Source organism: Protopterus annectens, chromosome 7.part0 (genome assembly GCF_019279795.1).
Source record: "Protopterus annectens isolate FY-2018-M chromosome 7.part0, PAN1.0, whole genome shotgun sequence".
In the NCBI taxonomy this organism is placed as follows: Eukaryota; Metazoa; Chordata; order Ceratodontiformes; family Protopteridae; genus Protopterus; species Protopterus annectens.
Window position 1 is genome coordinate 451,852,209 of NC_056739.1, and position 25,113 is coordinate 451,877,321.

A 25,113-nucleotide genomic window follows, 5' to 3' on the forward strand; every position below is an offset into this window, starting at 1 on the left:
TCTTCCCCAATCCACAAAACAGAGGGGAAAGAATGCTGCATACCTTGGATGTACATAGACAGCTACGCTACTACCTGGACAGAACCAAAAGTAACAGAAAAACTGACCAGCTTTTTGTAGCCTATGCAACAGGAAGGGAAGGAAAAGCAATTTCCAAACAGACAATCTCCAAATGGATAGGAAATTGCATACGATTCTGTTACTCCTACCATGGAAAACCAATTCCACAGAACATAAGGCCTCATTCTACAAGGGCTACAGCCACTACCACAGCTTTCTTACGAGGAGTGGCAACCAAGGACATTATTGAGGCGGCTACTTGGACCTCCGTGCATACATTTGCCAAGCATTATAATTTACCTCTGTATTCTAGATCCCGAGCAGGGTTTGCCACTGCTGTACTGCAAGGGATCCTAACCACACCATAATTTTTTCTTCCTCCTCCCCTAGTTGGCTATGGTATTCTACCCAGTTGTTATGACTGCAGATGCATCCATGAAGGACATAGTACAGTTTTGTACCTACCATAAATGTAGATGTCCGAACTGGATAGCATCTGCAGTCAGGATTACCCTCCCTCCTTCCCCTCTGAGGTACTCCTAGGGTATTTACCCTCCTAATAGCTAGCTAGGGGAGTCTCTTATGGTGTATTTGTTTGTATATATGTACATACATGCTTATTTGTTGTGTTTGCCTTCTATCTTTTTGGAAACATTGGCCTTTATCCAAAATTTAGCCTTCCAAGAGGGCAACTGGCATCTGGGGCAAGAAACACTGAGGAAAATGGCGTCGGCTGATGCCTTTATACCCGAAGACCAGCAGAGATGACGTCGGGTGAAGTGCGACATCAGCCAAAGCCGGACCCAGACTTTGGAATCCGGCCGACCGAAGGGCTGCCTGACGACAGGACAACCCAGTTGTTATGACTGCAGATGCTATCCAGTTCGGACATCTACATTTATGGTAGGTACAAAACTGTACTTTTTGCACCCTGGGAAGGAGGAGGAGTCAGACCTAATTTCTGAAGTGGCTTAGGGCAGTAAGACCTTATTTCCCTGTGTCCTTCCCAGATTAATTTCTCAAGCTTATAAATCTCTCTGTACACTGGCTTCTGTCCCTTTTACCTTCTCATCAGAAACGCCGTAAGGAATACCTGGAGAAGGTAAAAATTACTTCACCCATGAGTGGATGCTAGACAGAAACACTGTATTGAACATTTCCATCTTGGTTACATCCAATAATGAATCTGATTTAATTTCACCTAATTAGTCCCTTCTTTAACAATGTCTTTAAAGTTCTACTCCTACTTTTCTCCTCCAACTCACTGGTGCACCTATAGGTAGCCCTCTGTCTCTTTTCTTATTTTTTTTTATAAACTACCTGTAGGTGCAGTAGTGAGTTGGTGGAGAAACGTAGGAGTGGAGCTTTACAGATTCTGTTAAAGAAGGGACTAATTTTATTGCTGTTTGTTAGTTTTATTAGATGTCAGATAGGAGGAGAAAGTGTGACTGTGGTCAGCAAATTACCTGCAAGGATCTCCACTCCAAGTGCCTCTTTTATTTAGGCACAGAGCATGATCATATGAATTGTATGGTTTGCCAGTCCTTCTTACTTAAAACATTAGAGATGTGATTGTCTTCCCACAATATGCATTTGGAAACCCAATATCTTAAGCACTTTGCCTACTTTAAGATGGTCTATTTCCTATACTGAAGAAGAAATTTAAGAGGTCTAAGCCCAGCATTATGTTTGCCTTGTCAGACATGGAAGTACCATCAGAGATCTCGGAACCTTTGGTACATCCTATGCCTAAAACTTTCTCCGGTGTGGCATCTGAGGTTCACACGTCTGAAACAACTGATGTTATCAACACCGGAGAGAAGGGATGATTCCGTATAATTATCTCCAAAAGCCCAAGGGTATACCACAAAATTTGGTTCGGGGGGAAATACCAGGGTCACTTAATAAGGTATGTCAGAGGCTAGAACCTCCACACATCTTGTTAAAGAAGACATCACACCTAAAAAGAAGAAACAGAAAACGACAAATGTTTCCTGTACCCTGACTTCTAAACAAAAGGAATGGATGGATTTCTCCCAAGACCTATTTAAGGCCATAATGGCACTCAAGTCACCATCATTTACATCATCTTCTCCTACTCCTGCTACAACACAGAAGAGGTATTTAGAATCATCTTCTTCTGTGGATGACAAGGCAAACTCAGACTCTGATGAGCACTCCTTGGCCTACTCCTCTTGCATCCATTCTCCAGGCCAAGTGGCCCATAATGATGATTCCATTTCCCTGGGATACCCCTGTTGAAGAGGCTTCATTTGGAGGTACCTTTCCCTCCCTAATGTCCTGGAGGCCTTTCTTGATGCCTTTGCATTTATGCCCACTGCTCCTGATTCTCAGCCATCAGCTCCTAAAAGGCCTGATAGATTCTATAAAGTAGTTGAAGATTTAATGTTTTTGTACAAGAATTCCTTGGCAGATCCTTCCTTGTTCCCTATGGTTACATACAAGCTTTCTAAACTCCTGCTTGCTGCTAATGGCTTTCTCTCAGATGAAGACAACAGAGCAATGGACAGACTGGGAAAGAATGTGTATACTTCATCCACCCTAGCCTTCAGCGCTCTGAACTGTCAGACCCAAATGACAAAATATTTGCTGTCTATCTTGGGGAACTTAAACAAAACCTTGACTACAATGGAAGGACCAGCCAGTAGGCAACAGGCCATGTGTATGATCACTCAGGCTTCACAAGTGGCTAGGTATAGCATCAAATGCAGCCGTGACAAATTGAAAGCCTCCTTCAGAGCAGCTGCCACAAATTCTTATTAGAACGTGTGCATGGCTACACACTTAATCCCTCCCTGAGGACATTAAAGCCTAACTTCTAGATTGTCCATTAAATAGTGACCTATTATTTGGCCCTGATATAGCCAGTTTGTTTAAAACCTTACAAGAACAAGTGAAAATGATTAAGTATTGTAGACAAATTTTCCTTACTTCAGTTCCCAAATACCAGAGAAACTACCCTGCTAAGCCCACTACATTTGCCCACGAGGAGTCCAGACCCTATCATAAGGCCAAGAAAATGTTTAGGAAATAATTACAAGACAAACCAGACCAGGGATCCTAAATGTGGGAAACCTCCCTACCCAGGCAAGTGAGCCAACTACCCTTTGTGCACCCCTCTTCTCCCTTGATCATAATCTTCCCCAGTCCAAAAGGCTCACCTCTTCTATAAAAAAGTGTCATTTCATCACCACAGACTGATGGGTACTGTCCATTATTTGACTGGGTTACAAAATGACATGCAAGAAAGTCTTTCCTTTCAGGTGCATCCATCCTCCACTTCACAATCAGGTAAAGCTGTTCTCTCCTGTCATTCAGGCCTTGCTCGACCAAGGCACTTTAGAATGTGTGCCTCTTTGTAGAGTGCATCCATTTTTGTTAACTGGATCTTGTGCTTTTGTTGATGCTGGTGAGCTACAGAAGTTGATCCCTCATACCTGTTTAATGCCTCTTCCATGCCTTTCGGCTTCATCTGTTACTGTAACAAAGTCCATCAGTGTCCCTTTTAATTTTACAGGTTTTCATGCATGTTGTCTGTCTTCTCTCTCATGGATGTCATTTCTTCAGAATCTTCCCCTCAACCTTCATGTTTTTAGTTTCCAATATTGGCACCACATGGTAATGGTTAGATACAGTTGAAGAGGACATTTGTTGAATTTTCCTGTACTTTGCGGTGTTTTCCTAACTACAATTAGTGGGCATTCAGAAAATGATAGTTGATAGTACTACAATTTCTGTTTATATCATTAGAAACAAGTCAGCTTATATTTAATCAACCATGTGGGAGACCTTGGGAACAATGACCCACTGAGCCATCTCTATACTGGAAGTCTTTGTACAACTTTTCTTGCACATCTACAAATCTGTCAGTTGTATTTAGCAGTAGTCTCATAATTTGTTCAGAGTCATGTGTCATTAGTATTGTTTTTAGTCTGAAATATGCATTTGGATATATTTATTTAAGACTTCATATTTCAGACAGTTACCATGCTAGTTGTCGGTTTTGTGCTAGATTTAACCAACGCACTCTTAAGCGTCGGTACGATTTTGCTTTCCATTACTTTGGCCGAAGGTTTAACTATATAATGCTGTCGGAACAGCGGACGACTGGAGTTCATAAAAAGCGCAAGGAAAAAGAAAAGGACAGGTATCCAAGGTTTCCAGAGGTCTAGTTGTCTCCACGTGGGAGTCTGAGGCGTGTGGCTCTGAGGTAGCGGGTGTCAGGGGCTGCGAAAGTGCCTTACTGAGAACCGGCGACTGGCCTAGAAGAGGCTTCATCGTCGGTTTTGGACCTCGGATGCCTGTCCTTTTCTTTTTCCTTGCGCTTTTTATGAACTCCGGTCGTCAGGTGTTCCGATGGCATTATATAGTTAAACCTTCGGCCAAAGTAATGGAAAGCAAAATCGTACCGCTGCTTAATAGTGCGTTGGTTAAATCTAGCACAAAACCAACAACTAGCAACGTCATGGTCAGGGCCTAGGCAAGGAATACAGTAAGAATGAAAATTCTTATGAGGTATTTGCTTCCCTCAAAAGAAATACAATTGTTAACTTTTACTGACATTGGTCTGGAGCAAGAAAAAGTTTCCCCAATGGGGTACTTAGCTTTATTGAAGACTTCGGATCGGAAATTCGAACTTGAAAATCTCAGGAGTCGGCCGACCGGCACTTACGAACTGCTTTTGCTTCAGGCACCGTGCGGCAAGAAAGACTGAAGAAAATTGTGTCGGCTGCATCTTATATACCCCTGACGCACTGACGTCAGGGAAGAGGTGACAGCAACTGACACCGGACCATGACTTTGGAATTCAGGCTGACTGCGGGTAGCCTGCCAGCAGGATAACCCAAGTGTAATAACTGCAACAGTGAATACACTCGAACATCTACATTTATGGTAGGTACACAACTGTACTATTCTGCCACTCAAGAATGGCTGCTTGATACCCTGATCATAATAATTCCCATCTTCTGTTTATTCATCTGAATGCCTTTTAATGACATTTTACATAGATAGTTGGACTGGGATAACATCATATTAGTAAGTTGCTGTAAACTTTCAAGATACAGTATGTTTTTTATTGATTGTATAACACACATCTGACAAACTGCATTTTAAGTATGCTGTTACACAGGTTTGTGAGAGTTATAAATTGTGCATAACACTTGAGTTTTTGGTGCTTGTAGCAATCAGTTTTCGTGCTGCCAAGTACCAGAGTGCTATATATCTCTCCCACTTTAACAGAGTTTTATTGCTATTGTTTTACACCTGTTTTAAGTATTCTTAGTGAATGCTTCTCATCCATTTTAGTTCTTCATAAAACAGTCTGGTTTTATGCAACCTAGTAATGTACATTTTTTTAACTAGATGTTTTACAGCTTTGTTTTATTTGCAGGTAGCACTTCCCTCTTTAACAGCAAACAAATGAAAGCAGATTTGCAGAATGGCTACAGCGAGCCAGAGGAGAACAGTGTGCCAGTTCGAGAGCCACCAAAAACACACCTCTCTCCCACCATGCGATATGCTGGCCTTGAGGTCTTTGCAGCTAAAGTCCAGTGAGTAGTCTGCCTTTATTTTAAGAAATTGCTATCTCAAGATACTACTGCTCTTTCAGAGTGATTTATTCTTGTTATAGCTTTGAAGCATTGGCATCAGTAGGCATATGCATTCTACACAGATGAGTAATTTAAGTGCAGGGGTGCCATTGCCATAATCCTTTCTAATTTCAGCTGCAGTCACATATACAGGCAATAAATAACTTGCACCATTTAGGTTGCCCATGGCTTTCCTTTATGTGAGTTAGTGTTGGGGGGGGGGGTAACTGAGTCAACCAAGGCAATTAACAAGTTTGTTCTGTGTCTTCTGCATTGTTTTATTTGTCAAATTACACTGGGGAGGGCACAGTGAGACCTGATGTTTATACATTGGAGTTTGGACAATGTGAGACCCAATGTTTAAAAATGTTTACTGAACCTGTTTTGGGCTGGTAGAGTTGGGGGCATTAATAGGTTTGTTAACTAACAATAAGGATAAGCATTTGTCCTCCTCCTTTTCTTTTACTTTGTATTCCTAGTGCTTTACAGACACTCACACACACACACACACACATATATATATATATATATCTACATACATACATATATGTGTGTGTGTATATGTATATATATATATATATATATATATATATATATATATATATATATATATATGCACGCATGCACACACGCACTCTTTAATTGTTGCCAACAACTGTTTTACTTCCATTAATGCAAAAAAAGTATAGCAAAATAAGTCTAGATGTAAGTCTAATAAAGCTGACAGAGTATACTCACTGAAGTCTCTGATACAGGAAGCTGTCTTTATTAATTTAGTCTTCTTAAATTAGCAGAAATGTACTGTATCATTACTAGAAACACTGAAAGACTCTCCTTGACATAAAAGTGCTGCCATGGGTGACACGCTGTAAGAGACATGCTGTTTAGACAGAGGAGGCTTTATAGAGTTCCATGTGACAGCAAAATAAGGTCACTCTAGGATCACAGCTTTACCACTGACATATGATTTGCTGGTGATACCTTGGGTGTTTGTCTATTGATTCTTTAACTGTTTTTTCCAGTTTTATCAGTTGGGTTTTTTCATTATTTCTTTTTTTTTTTTTTTCCCTTTCAAACATCTTTATTAAATTTGTACATATGACAAAGGCAATCTTACATTTATATAAATGAAAAACATACAACATAATATCACTTTAGTTGCAAACAGTTTACATCACAGGCACCCTTGAAACAGTTGTAGTTGTCAACATTATACATCACTTATAAACTATCCAGTCATTGTCAGTTAAGCATTGTGTAGTTCATTCAAATCCTGCCTTTTAAACCTCGTTCCTGCTCTGCATACATTCCTCCCACAATTCCCATTTTTTCCTTGGTAGTTTGCTCCTTCCCTTTTCTAAACATCCCAATTCCAGTTGTTTTATCTTTGTCACTATATTCACTCCTTCTAGTAAAGTTGGTCTAAACTTTGATTTCCATTTTCTAGTAATTACTTTTTTGGCAACAACATAATTAGACTCAGCAAGGCTTTACTGTGTCTAGGCAATTCCAATTCTGTAGCATAACTCAAAAAACTCATCTGTCCGTTCAGTCCATTTTGCTCACCCAGCATCTCCAACAGAGAAATCCGCAGGGAATCCCAAAAGTCTGCCAGCTCCCTGCACTTCCAAAAAACATATTTCCAGCTACCTATTTCTTGCTCGTCACACCTTCATCATTTGCTATCCACCTAAGGGAGAATTCTTTGGGGTCTACTGGAGGTATAAAAATACCAGTGTAAACACTTCCAGCCAAAGATCCTAAATCTTCTAGACTTTTGTTGCATATTTGGGAGATATACATATACCCCCCCCCCCATTGTCTCTTTGTGACTTGCTTATCCAGTCTCTCTTCCCAATCCTTTCGAAGCTCCTCTGATTGATTCTTATAATTATCATGCAGTATTTTATATAATTTACTAATTATTCCTTTTTTAATGGCAGCTTCTGTTCTAGATTCTATTAAAAACTCTACCAGTGCTTGTCTTTCATTTAGGAACCCCCTTATTTTATTTCTCTTTGCCTATACTTTGATATCATTCCTTGACAGGGAAGGCAATCTCTAACCTGCAGTCCAAATAAATTCTTGGCCTCTTCCCATTCTGTTACCTTTCCATTTCTAGTTATTTGCTCCCAATATCTTGGTTCCTTTGCTTGTTTTCTCCAATAAATTCCAGCCCCCTCTTGCCTGTTCTCTGTATCCCTGACCACAGTCAACACTGTCGGCAAAATCTCTTTTCTCCATTCTCATGCTGGTTTGGTTCTTAGAATACTCCCTTATATTTTATGAATGTAATACTCTGTATGATTTTGGTTGTTCTCCTTAAGAGTCTGATCCAAAATCCCAATTTCTCCTTATTTCATGAGCTTCCTCCCTGTGTCAACTTCATTCCTTTGCACTTTGAATTACAGTTTTTTTCCTCCGCTATGTACAAGAGCCTTAACTATGTTGCTTTAAAATACCCCCTCAAATTAGGTAATCCTAGTCCACCTTGTTCTAGTGGAAGAACCAGCTTATCCCATTTGACCCTTGCTGTCTTCCCTTCCCAGATAAAATTCTTCAGCTCTTTTTTAATTGCTATCCACAACTTCTCCGGTTGATAAAAGTATGCCTAACCTGTGTATAAGACTTCTTCTTTCGGCTTTTCCCGGTTAGCGGTCGCCACAGCGGATCACCTGTCCGCTCATGATTGGCAGTAGAGTTTTACGGTGTCGAGTTGGCAGCCCGGTGTCCAACCTTCCACAGAAGGCACACACACGCACACACTCATTCCTAGGGCCAATTTAGAGTGCCCAATCCACCTACAGCATGTCTTTGGGATGTGGGAGGAAACTGGAGCACCCGGAGGAAACCCATGCGACCACAGGGAGGACATGCAGACTCTGCACAGAAGGCACCCCAGCCAAGGATTGAACCGGAGAACCTCTTGCTGTGAGGTGACAATGCTAACCACTGCACCACCGTGGCCGCCCTGTGTATAAGACTAAAGGGACTAAAAACATTTTAATGGCTTGTGTATTACTATCCATATAACAAAACTTCCATGTTCTCAATTTTTGTATTATCTTCTGTTGTAGTCTGTTCCCACATATCCTTAGCTGCCACCATAGAGTCATTTCTAATCCATACTCCTAAATACTTCATTTTATCATGTCCCCATAAGTATGGATGTTGTTGGACCAATTTGTATGTGGGTACATAATTTACCGCTATTGCCTTTGTTTTAGCTTCATTAATTTTGTATCCCAAGAAGATTTGAAACTGTCTTAAAATGTTCCACAACACTGTAATCTCCCTTTCTGGTTTTGTCATGCATAAAATAATATCTTCTGCAAAGAGAGCCAGCTTTTCCTGACTACCATACCAGTTATATCCTTGGATTTTTGAGTCCCTTATTTTCTTTGCCAGTGTTTCTAAATATAATGCACTCAACGAAGGGGGAAAGCAGACAACCCTGCCTGGTTCCTCTACTCAAGCAGAAATTATCAGTGAGGACCCCACTCACTTTACTTGGTGCTTGCAATCCCCTCATATATTCTTCTAATCAACCTTATAACTGTGTCAGGGAAAGCAAATGCTTCCATTGCCTTCCTCATGAAGTCCCAATCTACTCTGTCAAATGCTTTCTCTGCATGAAGACCCACCAATAAAAGTGGTACTTTCTTGCATTCTGCTTCCCTCTGGATCATCAGTGTTCTGTTTAATATTGTCAAATGTTTGCCTCTCCTCCACAAAACCACACTGATCCATATCTATCAATTTTGGTATCACTTCTGCCATTCTTTTAGCCATTATAGACATAAACACTTTATAATCATGGTTTAGTATTGAAATGGGCCCGTATTAAGCTGGATCCAATGGATCTTTACCCTCATTGGGTATTACCATTACCACTGCCTTCTTCCAGGATGCTGGTAATTCTCCTCTTAAAATACTATTAAACAAAACCTTCCAGATCTTTATCAGTTTTTTCCCCTCCTAACTTCCAAACTTCCACAGGAATACCATCTATTCTTGGGGACTTTCCTGTAGATTGGTTTGACATAACCATTTTTATCTCATCCCTTCCTATCCTGTTAGTAATTAAGCCTCATCTACTTCTAACTTTGTGATATTTAATTCTTCCATAAACATTTCCATTTGTACCTATTCTTGATTTCGGTATTTCTCTGCTTTATACAAATTTTCATTCAATTTCCGAAATATTTCTAATACTGCTACAGGGTCTCTTGTTATCTTCCTTGTCATAGGCTCCCTAAGCTTGGTGACTGCCCTTTCCACTTTTTGTTTCTTGAGTTGTGCTAGATGTTTTTGTGCTCTAGAATTATCCGAAAACAGCTGGTTAATGGCAGTCTTTCTAAATTCATGCATATTATCGAGGCAATCCCTTATTTTCTGTTTAGCGTTCTGCAGTTGCTCCTTTTCTTGTTCTGAAAGATCCCCCCTATTTTGTAATACTTTAGCATTTGTCAGTACCTCTAAACAATCCCCCTTTCTTTTATTTCCAACCTAGTTTTAAACTCCACTTTAATTTTATCCCACTCCTTAGCTGTGTTTTCAGAAGATAAATCTGTCTTCTCTAGTAGCTCCTAAATTAGTTCCACAACCCATTCCTTAAGTTCCTCTCTTTTCAACCTGTAGGTGGGAACTAGCCAGTGTCTCATTTTCATTTCATTACCTTACATTTTTTATTTTAGTTATTATTGGTGCATGTTCTGAAATAGTTATTGGGTGAGTTTCAAGACTTTCAATTAAATGCATATGTTCCTGTGAGATATAAAATCTATCTATCCTAGCCCAATTTTTGTATCTCGGTGAGTAATATGTAAATTCACTCTGAACTCCTAGTACTGAATTCACATCTTCCAAGCCAAACATTTTCATAAATTTATAAACAACAAAGACTATCACATCCATGATGTATAGACTAATAAATTTTCAATAATCTTTTTAGTTTTTTTTATTTCTATCTACTCAATTTTTTCTTTCTTTTCATTATCTTTAAATTCTCAAATATAACATTTAACATAATTATTAAACAACACTTATACAAATATATTTGCTTCTTGTTCATACAAATATATTTTTTTTTAACAAATAAAAGTTCATTTTATTATATTTTGCATATGGCACACTTTCCCACAATATTTTGTTCCCTTCATCTGAACAACATTTAATCCATTAACCTTTTTTTATCAGGAAATACTGGTAATTTGATAAATAATTTAATCCAAGTCCTGTATACATTTCCTTTATATATGATTAATGATGCTACATCTTTTTTTAATAATTAATCATCTTTTTAATTTTTTTAAAATATTATATAATCATTTTTTTTTAGTTCAAAATTTCAGAGGTATTTTTATAAATAAATATTTCTCTCTTATTCAGTCACATATTTTCTAATTATTAATACTCACATAGTTTTTTTATATATACCGCCTATACTCTGTTTTTAAGGCTCTATATAAACTATTTTAATATCTATCTGCTATTATTTAATTTAATTTTAAATAATCTGCCACTTTGAATTCATGCTTCATAATATCAATATCAAATTAAGTCTTTTTATTCTCAAAATTCCCCATAGGATGCTCTCAATGTATGGGGGATGTAAACCATCACCCCACATTTTCCAGCTTATTTCATCATGGTATTTATATATGCATTTATGCCCTTAAGTGAGATGTCCAAACCTGTGATATGAAGAAAAACCTGTATTGTTGCGATTATATCTGTAAATTTTATGCCAAAAATGCCAATCTATAATTATTGTATGTATCAACAATTGATGTATGATGATTATCCCGTCAATGAATCAAGAAAATTCATAAGTCCTATTATAATAGAAGAATATAATCTATAATATTTTCAAGAATAAAGTCATTCATAATTTTGTCATTTCAAATAGGGCAATGGCTGAGCATATAGCATAGCCCCATAAAAAACATGTCAGCATGCATACCCATTAAATTCAAAAATTATTTTTATAAAAAATTTTTTATTCCACCAGTGCCATATAATTCCAGTATTTAGGGCTATCATTCAAGAAGATTTTTATGAAATTTAAATAGTTTTAACAAAAGTATGTGAAATGTTGGTGTAGAGACTCCACCGTAATAAAATATGAATTTTTCTCCCAATATATCTTCTATTTTTTTCCTAAAATACATGTTTTCTCCCCAATGTATATAGTTTTATTTTCTTTCTTTTTCTTTTATTTCTTTCATGTAATATGATGCAAAGAGAAAGTAAGTAAAGTATCCAAACTGACACAATAGCTTCCACCAGGTGGTCGGTTTCAGATATTATGAATTTTGAGGGAGGAAATGGGTTTTTGCAATTTTTCTGTTCTTTTATTTTATATTTTTTTATTTTTATTTTTTCAAATAGTGTAATCTCACACTTCTTTCTTATGTAATTCAAAAAAATTTTCTCTGCCTTGCTTGTCTGACTAATATTGCAAATTTTACAATATACATGTGTTGTATTGTAATTATTACAATGTATATAAATGTTAGTTATGAGAATTTATATATTTAGCATAACCATTATCTGCTTGTTTAAAAACTATATTACAGTTTTTATATTAGTTCTTGTTGCAATTTTCCCCATTTTTTTTTTGTTAAATTATAAATTTTCTTTTTATTCATAAAATCCTCTATTCATTTTTTTCCTTATCCAGCATCTAGTTATTTCCAGCATTGTATTCAGTAGTGATTATTAGAAAAAAAAAAAATAGTTAAAATCTTTAATAATATATCATTTAATTTAGTGTAGCATTATTTTCCTCTTCACTACCGATGCACATGAATAAAACTTATCTTCACATGAATTTCCAACTTTCAGTGAAAATAAAGCATCACAGTTACAGTCTGCATCAGAGTTAACATTTGTTCCTGAAAATAAATTTTCAAAGAAAATTTGTTTTAAATTAATTTTAATTTTTCACTTTTTTTAACCTTTGGGTTTTCATAACAATTTTTTGGGTGTAAATAAACCAGACTCTTCTACCCTTTCTAAACAGTTGTCTAGTTTGTCTACCAACAAGACAACTACACAATATACAACTATGTCCATCTACCTTTTCTACCTTTCTGTCATTGTCCTTCGAGTCTCAGTCTCTCTGGATCTCTCAACCCTTTTTTGTAATATTGGTATGATATCCATTCATTTATGTTTTCGTTTGTGGAAGTGTTTTGTGGTTTTTTGTTTGGTGCAACTGTAGTCTAGGAAAAGATTTCTCTTTCCTCTCGAAGACCTCACTCTCCGCGCTGACTCAGGAAGTTCTTACTGGCATATTTTTTCCTTTTTTATTTTTTTTTTGAAAGAAACACTCTTTTCTCCCATTTCTTTGAAAGCTAGAAACACGAACGCACTCTCATCGGTCATAATCTTAATGTCATAATTTAATTTTTTTTTTTTTTTTCTTTTCTTTCTTTCATTTCTTTAATTTTTAATTAATAATTGAAGAAGAAAAAGAAAATTCTCCAATGTAGAATTCGATGTCATATTCACCAGCTGTTCACAAACTTGTTTAGTTTCCACTACAAGTTTGTCTTTTTTCATAAATTTCTTCAAAAATCTACCGTCCCTTATTATATTTTCCTTCTAGGCCCCCCAGACACATCTTCACTGTTGCAAACCAAATTCCAGTCTCCACCTATAAGTAATATTCCTTGCTGAAAGCTGATTATTTCTCCCAGAATTTTCTTAAGCTCCATTAGAGCAGTTTTAGGGGGATGTAAATGCATGTCAGTGTAATCCTCCTCCCTAGCCAGTAAGCCCCTTAGTGCTATGTGTCTTCCATTATTACCTTTTTTTCCTCTTCTATCACATTTGGAGCTCCTCTTGCAGTTAGTATAAGTACTCCTCTTTTCCTTTGCCCCAAATATTCTGCTGAATAACCATTCTGAAAACCTTTCTTTATCAAATTAATATGTTCAGTTCTTATTACCACCTTTTATATATAACTTCTCTTTTGCTAAATGTCTAGTTCCAACGTTTATGTTACATGTATGTACTATTCGGCAGGATGGTCTTTTATACAGTTGTTTCATGTCATATCCATTTGCGCCTATGTCACATCTTACATAACTTTTATTTTTTTTTCAGAGCCCTCTAACAGAACAAAAAGCCCCCCCCAAAAAACTCCTAAAACCTATGAACTTTACAATAACACACAAATCTATGTACTACTTCAAATATTGAAGTTCTTGCTTCCTAATAAGAACATCATTTCTAAATTGATAGCTACAGAGACAGGCTAAAGTTAACCAAAAAGAAAGATTAGTCATGCTAAGACACATGGTACAGCCTGTGCTATTATTAAGTGCTATTTGATTTTTTTCTATCTGTATAACTCTTCCAGTTGCAAAAACACTTGAATGCTTTCAGTAAACACTTTCTCCAAGCCATTTTTCTTTATCAAATTGTGTTGTAGTGACATGCAAACCAGACACAGAACTGCTAAGGGTAGCTTGTTATCAGAAAAAAAGCCTTACATTATTCAATATTCTTTTTAATATACAAGCTTTGTAATAAACTTGTTACTGGACAAAACCTAGGGTTTTTATCCAGTAATTTCCCTATGCAAGCATGGGAATAAGCACACTGATTTTTCTTTGGTCATACTGTCTTAACCAGACCCTTCCACCCCCCCCCCCATCTCCTCCCCTCCTCATTTTTTTTCATTACAGTGCCGACATTTCTCAAAGCTGAACAAAGAGAGAAGAAGGGTGAACAAGAAAAGAAAACAAAAATTGCCTATGTTTCTCAGAACTGCACAAGAAGAAAAAGAGGAGAGAAAAATAAAAACACCTGTTTACAATCCCCATTACACCCAAAAGTAGCATGCAAAGAAAACCATGCAACACAGATACAGTACTATTAAGAAAAAAAGTGTTTCCTTTACTTACAGTTAGCGTTCTCCCCTCTCTTCCCCCCGAAGCATTTTTCCGAACATTAATGACATGAAGTAGGGCATATACTCAAGTCCCCTACTCAGCAAACAAATTTTGAATAAGTCCAGTGTTTCCAGAATTTCTTGTGCTGTCAAATTTCAGAAATATAATTAATGCATTATAATCCTACATTAAGTTGCTGATTTTGTTACAGTTCTACTCCATCACCCAAATACTGTTTCTGCTTCATTTCCAACATGCTCTTGATTCTTCTGGTCATTTCTCATGCTACCGTCCTTCTCTCCAACATTTTTTTCATTATTTCTGATGTGAAAGTTAACTTTGTGTTTGGCTTATAAGTTTTATTGAAATGACTAGAGGTACTTTGAAGTGGAAAATGTTTGACTTGGCAGTATAGTCTTCTTGAAAAGTAGATGCAGTACAGATTTGTGCACTGATCTTTTACTTAATGAATATAATATCTTGATTGGTAGTGGTGCATGTCTTCCCTTTGTTTGTATGGGTTTTCTCCAGGTTTTCTGGTTTCCTCCCACATTCTAAAGACATGCAGTAAGTGGATTGGACACTCTAAATTAGCCATAGGTGTGAGTGTAAATGTGTTTTGTGGAAGAATTACTGCGGCAGGACTAGCCACCCGGCGGTGTAAGTCTTAGCTGTAGGTGATTATCACTGTTGAAGTGACACCCTAACCCCATGTGCAAAAATGGGAAAAGGGAGTTGTGGATGGATGAATGGATTGGTGGTAGTTTATCAGTTCTAAAATTAATGATATTCCATTTGCATTAAAGCATACATTCCAGTATTGATATTGTTTGTGTTTTCTGAAATGTGTTTCAAAAATTCCCAAAATTGCCCCTTTCTTTGTTAGTGTAGGAATTGTGTATTAAATTCTTTTAGAGCTCTGTTTAGATGTAAGCTGGGGAAAACATTTAATAACTATGTTTACAGCCAGACCTAAGCCAGGGATTACCAGGGCAGGTACAGGAACATCATTGTGTTTAAAACACACATGTTTTATTAATATTAGTTAGTAATGCTTACAACACTGTTATCTTTATTACCATTCTTTGGAATCTACTATGATGAATTGCCTTTACTTTCAGCTTGGTTTACTTGTCTTGTGTTTTCTGATTCTCATTGTAATATTAATTCCTTTCTGATTACTCTTTTCCAGTGTTTGTGCACTATTGTTACTAAGTTTGTCAGCATTGTTTTCCTTGCAAAAGATATTGCTTTCTCAGGCAAGATTCTGTCTACGCATAGAAGTGTGACATGAGTCTTATTTCTAGTACCTATTTATGTTGATGCATATCTTTTCTTAGATATTCTATGCCATGATTGTAGAAGATGTTTAGTTGCCCCTTTTTAACAGCTAGTTTTGTTCTAGATTAAATTCAGGAGCAGGTCTTTCCCTTAAAATCCACCGTCCCTTTCTCTTTGCCTGTACTCTGAGATCAAGCCCTGGTAGGGAAGACGGTCTCTATCTAGCCTTCAGTCCAAATGTCTTCTTGGCCTCATCCCACTCTGTTACCTTTCCTGCTTGAGTTATTTGCTCCCAATATATTGGTTTATCCAGTAAATTCCAGCATGCTGTTGCCTATTTTCTGTACCCCTGCTTGCAGTCATCCATATTACCAAAATCCCCATTCTGCATTCTTGCATTGGCTTAGTTCTTAAAGTACTTGATATTACTTTGTGAATATAATATTCTGTATGGTTGCTGTTGTTCAATATAATGATGTGCATCCAAAATCCCACTCTCTCTCTCTTTCTTGAACTTCCCCATTGCTTCATCATCATCCCTTTCCACTTTGAATTATAACCTTCTGCTTGTGTTATGTAAATGAGCCTTAACTGTGTAGCTCTAAAATATCCCTTTAAATCAGGTAAACCTAAACCATCTTGTTCTATTAGAAGGGTCAACTTATCCCACATAACTCTTGCCCCATTACCTCCCAGATAAAATACTTCACTTCTTTATTAATTATTGTCCACAACTTCAAAAGGGTGATAAAAGTATGCCTGACCCATATACAAGATGAAAGGGACTAAAAATATTTTCACTGCTTGTATCTTATTATCCATAGCCATAAATAAGAGATTAGGCAGCGACTTGCTTATTGCCAATTTTGCAAGTCTAAGTTTATTGCCTTCATGGTATCCTGTGTCTTTTGTTTTTTATGGTCAGTGAGGTTGCAATTTGGCTTTTGGAGAGTTACAGGCTCTAGACCGAATTGGTCAGTCTGGTGTTCAGATTAGACCGATTTGGTTTTTGTGAAAGTTACCAACCTTTGTCGGAAATTTGCAATAACTAGGACTTGTGGGAAGTTTGTAAAATCATAGGATTTACCATACTTTCTGTATACCTTGTTTAGGGCCTGATGTGCTGTATAGGCCTGAGCTTGTTATTAATTTAAGGTTAGACTCTATGCCTTTAAAGTTTTAACTGTGCCAGTAAAGGTTAGCCGAAGCCGCGTTACTATAAAATGAAAGCTGATAATTATAAAATGCCGGGCCGGAGTTTGGCCTTAAAGCAAAAAAAAAACGAGTGGAAAGCAGCAAAGGTCCCCAGGAGCCGGAGGTCAGTGGCAGGTGTTTCTTTTAGTTCTGCCAGGTGTTTCTGAGGTTCTGCCAGGTGTTTCTAGGCCAGGGGGAGGATGTATCTCAGGTTGAAGTTCCTCCCTCTGAGGGGCTAGGTAGGCCAGAGTTCCTCTCTTTCTGGGCGGCTTCTCTTCTCCTCAGGTTTAGAAGGCTTCTCCTTTCCCCCAAGGCTTCTTAGAGAGGCAGGCCTAGTGTAGCTTCATTGGTAGTCCATGTCAGGCACAGGATCTGATAAAAAAGAAAAGAGATGTTGTCACAGCAGATTAGATCTGACATGCTGGTGGTTAGGGCATCTATGCCCTCCTGATGAGAGAGGCCTAGAGGGAACCTGGTTTGAGAGTTTTGACAGTTCTCTTTTGGCTTCTGATTCTGATTTGAAGACTTTCACTCCGAACCTTGTTATTCTTCGACTGAGGATTTTTCTTTTTCTGAGCCCTGCCCTCCTGAGGATTTTTCAGGAAGAGACTAATTCATTCCATGAGGGAAATTTTTAATAGGGATAGGCAATTTTTACTTGTACTCTAATGGAAGGCCTTTAGAAGCACCAGCACCCTGGATGCCTTTGTGCAAAGATCTTGAGCTGAGTTTGTATTGAGAGTTTGCTGAATGCGCCCTGCCATCTCATTCCTGGGCCTCCTGCATTATAAAATAACATTAAGATGATCAGTGCCCAGCCTGGCCTGAAGCTCATAAGTATCTTAGGAGAGACCGGGGGCCTGGAAAGGTGTTCTTTCTGGTGTGGTTAAATCTGTAAAAATCCTGTCCTCAGAGTGAGGCTTTGGATAGATGGGGAAAGAGATGTAAATACTTCTTCCACTTTTGCCCATGATCATGAGGGCATTGCATTCAGTTTTTACATGTTAAAATATCACCTCAAATATCTTTCACAATGAAATCTTGGCTAATGCTCTGCATGGCTGTGTTGTGTGAGTTGCAGGATAAAGAGTTTCATGTGTCTGAACAGGTGGGTAAACATTCCTTCCTTGTTGTGTTTGATGCTGTGCAGGCCTCCTGCTGGTGGGGAGATGGAAGAGGTTCTCTTCTCTTTCGTAGTTTGACTGGTTGAGAGAGATCAAAACTTAGCTGAGCATGTTAAGACAAGGATTTTGGATGCTCCTTTACAGTCAGTTTTGGAGGAAAATGGAGGACAAGTGCAAACTGTTAAAGATTTTAAAATTTTTTGCAGGTGCAGCCTCCTGTTTAGTAGAATTGGCCTACTAAGGGGTGGACTTATCCTGCTTATGATTCCCAGTCTAGGGGTAGGTCCCATCCAAGACAGATGGGTTCTGGTTATTACAGGTTTATTTCCTTACCTTGCCTCCTTTGCCAGAATGCCAGACATTCCCAGACATTCCAAGAACACAAAGCAGAAGCTCTCAAGCAAATTCATCTGCTCCAAATAGGAGCCATTCAGTCAGTTGTTCCAGGCCCCAATTTTTAGGCCTTGTTTTGTTCCTAGTACCAAAGAAGGGGAACAAGGGAACACGGGAGACCAATTCTATCCCTCAACACTATCCTGGACATATCTGGACACAAACAAGTTCAAGTTGTTGGAGCTTTTTACCTCTGCTGCTAAAGGGCTGGGCAAAACTGACTTGAGGATGTTCTGATTAGCTTCCTGGCGCTATGCCTAAGGCTAAAAGTAAGTTGAGTATCTGCTCGTTTCGAGGCTGGAAATTCTCATTATCAGTTCTCTGCATTGCCTTCTCTCCAGTGATAGCTTACTTCATGGAAAAGAAAAAGGAAGACCTTCTACAGCATTTGGAATATGTTGCAGCAGTGCTAAGATGCCTGGTAGATTTATTCTGAAAAAGTCAGTCTAGTCCCCTCTCTCAAGACATGTGACATGTGCTGTCTGGGACTGACAGCAGCAGCCCTTGGCCTTTTTTTAACCGGACACAAAAGAGAATATATCCAGTTACTTCCATCAACTATCTCTTGACAGCACTGCCAGGATTTGGACACTGTCATTCAAATAATACCTTGCATATCTTCATGTATTTCAACATTGACAGTGTGATGGGACTCCCAAGAATAAACCAGTCTCCACTCCACCAACAGCTGCCACACCAGCTGCCACAGTTTTGCATCATCACACAGTTTCACACAGCTGGATCTTCTTTTGCTCTTTCTTTCAGTTGGAATTCTTTCCACCCCCCCCTCTTCCTCCAAAGGTGCTTCCCAAAGGTCTTCAAAGGAGACAGAACACTCCTTGATGATTTTCCAGATGCTAAGGATGATTCTCCTCGCAGGTACTGGAGGACCCATTACTGAGTAGCCCTCCATGCCCTCCTCCCATATCCTTCGATTCAGATTCTTGTTCTGATGAATGTCCTGCCGTGTGCTCAATGTCAAGTTCAAGCCTCTCATCTCTGTTAACAGCCTGGCATATTCTGTTCAACTTCCTCAACAAGTTTTAAAGGTTTCAACAAGTTTTAAATGTGATTATGGAAGCCAAGAAAGGAAGTACAAAGGAAAGTGGAAAAAAAGAATATTTTTATTTTTTTTTTGCAGCAAAAGAATGGAGATTGATTGACCTAATTAATTTGTGTGAGGTGGCTCTTCACTATCTTACTGAGTTATTGGACAAGGTTTGTCTTTCTCTTCCATTAAGATTCATGCTGCAGCAATTTCAGCTCACTATGATTGACCCACCATTCTTTTCACATCCTTTGTTCAAGCAATTCTCTGCTACTCTTGGGATCTCAATTTGTTGTGTTGGAGAAACCAACCTTTTTGAGCCTTGAGCTCTAGGCTAAAAAGGAACTGATGGAAGACTGCAGGAAGCTTTTTTTTTTTGCCATTACTTCTGCAAGAAGGGTTTCTGAGTTACAGCCCTATGGCGGTTGAGCCTTTTTGATTTTTCATAAGGATAGGTATTATTTAAGCAGAGGACTTTTTTTTTTAGTCTCAGCAGTTTGTTTGTTTCTTTTTTGCTTTGAGTTCGAGAGGCAAGCCCTGTGTCAAACAAACTATTTCTAGGTGGATTGGGTTTCTGCATTGCATTTGTATTATCCCCATCATGGCAAGAGATTCCAGCTGGGATTAGGCCTCATGTTCAGTGCACATTTTCTCTAAGCATTACCACCTTCCTCTCTACTCTAAGTCTAGGTGCAGCAATGTGGAAAAGAAGAACATACAGTTTTGTACCTACCATAAACATGATGATGCGAGGATCCACATTGCTGCAGTCCAATTTATTTCCCCTCCCTCCCTTGTCCTCTGGAGGGGTTGTGTGGGTGAGATTGTTATATAGATTACCTTTGTATATATTATATATTTTTTTGGTGGTTATGTTTGTGTGTTTTGGGTTTGGGCTTTTGTCTTTTAGGCTCTCACATCTGGGGGGGGAAAAAGACTGAGGATAAGGATATCATATGAATAGCGCTCCCCTACCCCCCTTATTACTGCTAGTCTAATGTCAGGCTTGGCGGACGCCACATATATACTTTACTTATTCGTACCGACCCCACAGGCGGATCACCCAGTAGTTAGGACTGCAGCAATGTGGATCCTCGAACATCTACATTTATGGTAGGTACAAAACTGTACTTTTCAAGTTTCTCAGTTTTTGTATTATCTTTTTAGTCTCTTTCCTCATACCCTTAGCTGCCATAACAGAAGCCTTTTAATCCATACTTCTAAATATTTCATCTTATGCCCCATAAATATTGGGTACTGCTGAGTTTATTTGTGTGTCAGTACATAATTTATGGCTATAGCCTTTGTTCTGAAGTTGTTGTTTTCATTTGGTCTTCAACCTGTGGGGACACGGATCAGGGAAGGATCCGACTCGGCCACCTTTTACCAGCATCGGATCCGAGCTCCAAGCTTCTCCCCTACCCATAATGTCCCCCATCTCCTTCCTCCCTTCAGATCTTGTTTGCCGCATGTAACACTAGCATCGTGGTCCATGCTCTAGGCAGTTTCGGGTAAGTGTTTTTGGTGCTTTAGCTATACTTTTCTAACTTTCTATCTCCCCTTTCACCCTTTTCCTTCTTCTCACACTCTGTTGGTTGTTAAGTAAAAAAAAAAAAAAAAAAAAAGTTTTCCCTTCTGCTTTTCCCCTCTCTGTGTGTTCGCTAGAGTGTGCGTGTGTGAGTGCTTAGAGTCACTATGTCCATTTACTATGGCTGAGACACCTAAACCGGGGTTCAGAAAGTGTTCAGAGTGTGGCCATAAGCTCTCCCCAGCGGACAGCCACACTCCCCGTTTAGTTTGTTTAGGTGTCTCACACCTCGATTCCTCCTGCTCAATCTGCGTGGGGTTTAACTGCGTGCACTGATCAACAGGAGGAATAAGCTCATCCTTAAGGGCTCCCTCCTCCTACCACAGAGGCCCCAGCTTCTACTTCAGCTTCCTCTGCTGCTTCTTCTGCCGCAGCTTCCAGGACTCAACTTCCCTCCAAGAGAACTGAGGACAGAGAGAAGTGCAAACATAAGGACCGGGATAGGCTGAAGAAGCAGTCCCTCGGCTGCGTTTCCTCAAACTGCTGGCAAAATCTCGCCTGGCTCCTAGCTCAGGTTCCCCCCAGCTCCATTCTCCTTGCTTCTCCCGGGAGCCGGAGGTGTCTCAGGTCTGTTCCCCAGTATCGGCTTCCCCTCACCGCCTGTCTAGGCCGGTGTTGGTGGCCTCTTCTGCCAGGTCCACCCGCAGCCTCTCTGAAGCCAAGGTGGACAGAATGATGAGATTCATCCACACAGAGATCCAGATGGGAGTCTTGCCAGGCCCCTCCCCCTCCGAGGCTGGTGGCATGCAGTTGCCTTTATCCCGATCACTCCTCCTCCAATCTGACCCCCTGCTTCGGAGTCTTTGGATCCGAGGCCCTTTGGCGTCGATGGTAACCTTTACCTCAGTGCCTTCCATTGCACTGAGCGGGTCGGTTCTGACCAGCTCTCGGAGCTGTAGCCTTGGCGTTGTATCCAATGTGGTGGTGTCGGCTCCAAGGTTTTAGGAGCCGAGCTGTCTGCTTGGAGTCTCAGCACCTGGAGGTTCAGCTTCGGGTGCCCCATTGATTCAGAGGATTATGGACCCGGTTATGGTCCCAGGTCCAGGGGTGCATTCCCCTTCTGCTTTTGACATGGTGGAGAGGGTCCTCTCAGTTCCATAGAGACCCATGATGCTTTTGTCCTCAGAGTCTGTTCTGCCTCCCTCTCTGTCTGGTCCGGATTCCACCATCCTGGCCTCTCAAGGACAGCCTGCCACCTCTCTGCCCCAGGGAGTTCCCTTGCAGGCACAAGTGGATGTTTTCGAGTCCTCCCCAGAGACCCCCCCCCCCGAGGAGGCTCCTGAAAAACACACGTGTAAAAGGAGGCACTTGGATTACCCGCTGGAGTCCCTCACTGAGGACACTGACTTGGAGGAAGGGGAGGGTTCTCCTGGTCATCCCCCCAGAGGATGTCTCCTTTGGTGATATCATGAAGATCCATAGTCAGCGGGGGGGGGGGGGGGGTTGCTGTCCAAAAGCCCAACTCTGATGAGTTGGTGTTCCTGGAGGCATTTGGCGCAGGGCCCTCTACATCTTGGCTGTCCCCTCCCACGGATACCTTGATGGATCTTGTTACATCTCGGGCATGGAAACAGCCTGACATGGTGGAGCCTATCTCCAAACGCCCTGATAAGATCCTCCGTACCCCATCCGATAAACCACACTGTTCAAAGGGATCCCCTGTAGATGTATTGGTGATGGTGGCGGCCACCAAGAAGGAGCTCGTGCATGAGAGCTCCACGATCCGTCTGCCAGACCGAGAGTCTAAGACCATGGACCATTTTGGGAAGCAGGTCTATGCTTAAGCAACATTCTCGCTATGTGCGCTTGAACTACATGGCACACGTGATTAGGCTTCAGCGAGACCTAGTTAGAGAGGTCGCCGAGTCTACCCCCAGGGTCCATGTTGGTGGAGGAAAAGAAGGTTTTCTCTTCTTGGATGGCCATCGTCACCTCCATTGCCAAAACATATATGCGGCTTCTATCTCTCGCTACCAAGGGTGCTGCTAGAGCAGCCGGAGCAAGCGTTGCCATCAGGCTTCACTCCTGGCTCCGACTTTATACTTTTTCAGAGCCCTTCAAGGTGTCTTTTACAAATGCCCCTTACAATGGTTCCACTGTCTTTGGAAAGATGGTATGTGACACACTGGTCCAGAGTGACAAGGATGGGAATAGACTGTCTGCTGTGGGAATCCGCTTCTTAGCCCCATAACGAACCTTCTCCAGGAATCAGCGAGGGGCGACGAAGATTTGGTTGTGGAAGTCTCAGGGTTATTCCCAGGACGTTCAGGACTCGCCTTCCCCCAGAGGCAGAGGGGGATTTGACAGACACTGCCCTCGTGGCAAAGGGGGTCCGAGGAACCAAGGGTCTCAGGATTCCTTCCCAGAAGGCCAGCACAGCAGCCCTGAAGGGTTGCCCAGCTGCTCATCTCTGGAGGCAGTCTGGGTTCGACTTTCTCTACACCCAATGGCCTGGGAGTCCATGGCAGACGATCATTGGGTGTTGCAAATCATATCCAGAGGACATTCCATCCCCTTCACACAGAGAGGACTCCCTCTCAAACAGCTCTAGGATGTTCCACCCATGCAAAGGGAGGATGCAGCAGTGGAAATTTCCAAACTGCTCAAAAAGCAAGTCATCCATTCCACACACACACCCCACCCCCACCCTAGACCAGTCCGGATTAGGTATCTATTCCAGCTTCTATTTATTGCCAGTGAAGACAGGTGACTTAAGACCAATCCTGGATCTGTCAACCCTAAACCTGGCAGTTGCCAAGACAAAATTCTGGATGGTCATATTACAATCTATCCTGCCCTTCCCACAGGAGAACGACTGGATGTGCTCGTTGGACCTCCAGGGACCATACTATCGCATCTAAATGGACAGATGCTCTTGGAGGTTCCTCCACTTCTGGCTGGGGGCCAGTCATCACCCTTTCGTCTCACCACAGCCCCTAGGGTGTTCACCAAAGTCATGGTGGTGGTAGCAGCTCACCTGCGGCTGCAGGGCTTCCAGGTCTTCCCCTACTTGGATGATTGGCTCCTTTCCGCTCCCTCCAGGCATCGACTCTGCCAAGCCAGGGATTTCCTTATCCAGACCGCCCACCAGTTGGGCATCATCATAAATCTCAACAAATCCCTGTTAGAACCCGTTCAAGTTCTGGATTTCATTGGAGCTTGGTTAGACACCATTCAGATCAAGGTTATTTTGACATGAGGTTCAATATGGCTGCACATTGAGTAACAGCTTGTTTAGTCTTGTGTTTATGGGTGAATTTCAGTAACTGTCTAGTAAGTACACTGCCTGGATGCCAAGAATAAAGAAGTACAGAAGACCTGGAAAAAAATCAGCTACAAAAAGTGAGGAAGAAGCACTGACTAGGGAGAGTTCTGCAGCTGCTCAACAAAAAGTAATGCAACCTTCAGACATGACTTCCAATAATCTACAGGATAATGTAAGACAACTGGATACAGACCTGGTTAAATTAAACAAAACACTGATAGAGTATATTAACACAAACAACAAAAGGCTGAAACAAATGGAATAAGCTTTAAACAGATATTCAGATGAGGTGATAAAAGCTGCAAAAGTCAGAGGTCAAAATGAAGAAAAGCCTGGCTGAATATGAGACTGCTCAGAAAGAGATGTTTCAAAAAGTAATAGAATTAGAGGACAGAGCACATAGGGAAAACTTGAGATTTTCACCTATACCAGAGAAGCTGGAAGGAACAGACTGCATTAAATTCATGAAAGCACAAATAAGCAGCTGGACTGGTATTCCAGACCAGGATTTATTAGTTGAACGGGCACATCGTGTGTATGCTCAAAATCTAGCGATAAGAAAACAACCTAGACCTTTAACAGTAAGGATGCAATATTACCATCAGAAAGAATTGATTTTGTCAAAACTTTGACAGAAGGACA

General features: G+C 40.2%; 1 protein-coding gene across 1 annotated transcript in view; it reads left to right on the forward strand.

The window, feature by feature from the left end:
• The window catches only part of NEURL4 (neuralized E3 ubiquitin protein ligase 4), a 1,403,612-nt gene that overhangs the window by 1,308,237 nt on the left and 70,262 nt on the right, over window positions 1-25,113 (forward strand). The window contains exon 28 of the mRNA XM_044076219.1: window positions 5,474-5,633. Within this exon, the coding sequence (XP_043932154.1) occupies window positions 5,474-5,633 (160 nt within the window). The remainder of the gene's footprint in view (window positions 1-5,473; window positions 5,634-25,113) is intronic.